This window comes from Mesitornis unicolor, unplaced genomic scaffold, assembly GCF_000695765.1.
Source record: "Mesitornis unicolor isolate BGI_N332 unplaced genomic scaffold, ASM69576v1 scaffold42390, whole genome shotgun sequence".
Classification (NCBI taxonomy): domain Eukaryota; kingdom Metazoa; phylum Chordata; class Aves; order Mesitornithiformes; family Mesitornithidae; genus Mesitornis; species Mesitornis unicolor.
The window spans coordinates 1-1,777 of NW_010158378.1; the positions used below are offsets into that span (position 1 = coordinate 1).

The window sequence follows — 1,777 nt, forward strand, 5'->3', positions numbered from 1 at the left end:
CATCCCTGGAGGGGTTCAAACCCTTGTGGATGTGGCACTTGGGGACGTGGTTTATGGCCATGGTGGGGTTGGGTTGAGGTTGGGCTTGATGATCTCAGAGGGTTTTTCCAATTTTAATGACTGTGATTCTATGAAATGAGCCCGGCCTCAGCAAAGGATGCTCCTTGGGTGGGACTCCATGGTGCAGGGAAAATTTGGAGACGGAGCCCGAGTCCCAGCTTCCCCGCCAAGCAACCAATGTTGGCTTTTCCCCAGCCTATCCCTTAACGTTTCATGTTCTTTCCTGTGGTTTTAGGCAGTTCCAAGGCCACACGGACGGCGCCAGCTGCATAGACATCTCGCACGACGGCACCAAGCTGTGGACGGGGGGCCTGGACAACACGGTTCGCTCCTGGGACCTGCGGGAAGGGCGGCAGCTCCAGCAGCACGACTTCACCTCCCAGGTGAGCGCGGGGGGCAGCTCCTGTCCCCCAAATCCCTGACACCCACAGGCAAAGCCACCCCAGCACGGTTTGCACCGGGGCGATCGGCGTCGCTCCCCGTCGGGGAGTTTTTGGGGAGGCAGAGGTGGCGGATGAGGCCCCCGCCAATGCTGAGCATCATCTCTGTGTGTCCCCCTTGCAGATCTTCTCGCTGGGGTACTGCCCGACGGGCGAGTGGCTGGCGGTGGGGATGGAGAGCAGCAACGTGGAGGTGCTGCACCACACCAAGCCCGACAAGTACCAGCTGCACCTCCACGAGAGCTGCGTCCTCTCCCTCAAGTTCGCCTACTGCGGTAAGCGGCTCCGCTCCCACACGCGGCCCCAGAGCGGCCCCCAAATGACTGGGGACCATGGCAAGAGAGGGGCTGAGCAGGGAGGGGTCTGGCCCATGGTGATGGAGATGGGGGCTGTCACTGTGAATGGGGGTGAGCCGGTGCTGCCACGGTGGGACACAACCCGTGGGGATAGGGGCTGGGGCGGGCGTCTCTGGAAATTCCAGATTTCAGCTTGGGAAAATCCAGATTTCAGCTTGGGAAATTCCAGATTTCAGCTTGGGAAATCCAGATTTCAGCTTGGGAAATCCAGATTTCAGCTTGGGAAAATCAATTTTTTTTCCCTTTGGAAAATCCATTTCCCTTTTTAGAAAATTCAGTTTTCCTTTGGAAAATCCATTTTGTGTTTTCCCTATGGAAACTCCGTTTTTCCTCTTTTTGGAAAATCCATTTTTTTCCCCTTTGGAAAAATCCATTTTTCCATTTAGAAAATCTACTTTCCCTTTGGAAAATCCTCTTTTTTTTTTCCCATTTGGAAACTCCATTTTTTCCGTTTAGAAAATCCTTTTTTTCCTTTGTAAAATCCATTTTTTTTCCCTTTGCAAAATCCAGTTTTCCCTTTTGGAGAACCCAGTTTTCCATTTCGAAAATCCATTTTTCCCTTGGGAAATCCATTTTTTTTTCCTCCCTTTGGAAAAATCCACTTTTCCATCTAGAAAATCCATTTTTTCCCTTTGCAAAACCCACTTTTCCTTCAGAAACTGTTCCAATTTCTCCAAAACCCCCAGTCCCTGCAGGCAAACCGCCCAAATCCCACGGGGACAGGGCTCAGTTGGTGGGGCTTTGACTTTGGGGCTGCTGACGCCGCGTCCCCCCCGCAGGTAAATGGTTTGTGAGCACTGGCAAGGACAACCTGCTCAACGCCTGGAGGACGCCCTACGGAGCCAGCATCTTCCAGGTAGGAGGCTGCTCCTTGGGGTGGGGGCACTGCGCTTGGACCCCTCTCTTGGCATCACCCTGCGG

The 1,777-nt window shown here is 53.6% G+C and overlaps 1 protein-coding gene across 1 annotated transcript; it reads left to right on the plus strand.

The window, feature by feature from the left end:
- Positions 1–295: 295 nt before the first annotated feature.
- On the plus strand, positions 296–1,712 carry LOC104539777 (protein groucho-1-like; the record flags this gene model as incomplete). The annotated part of the gene is made up of 3 exons (XM_010183386.1): positions 296–443; positions 625–775; positions 1,636–1,712. Coding segments are annotated over 3 exons (376 nt in total), but the record flags the coding sequence as incomplete, so codon positions are not given.
- Between the last annotated feature and the right edge of the window lie 65 nt (positions 1,713–1,777).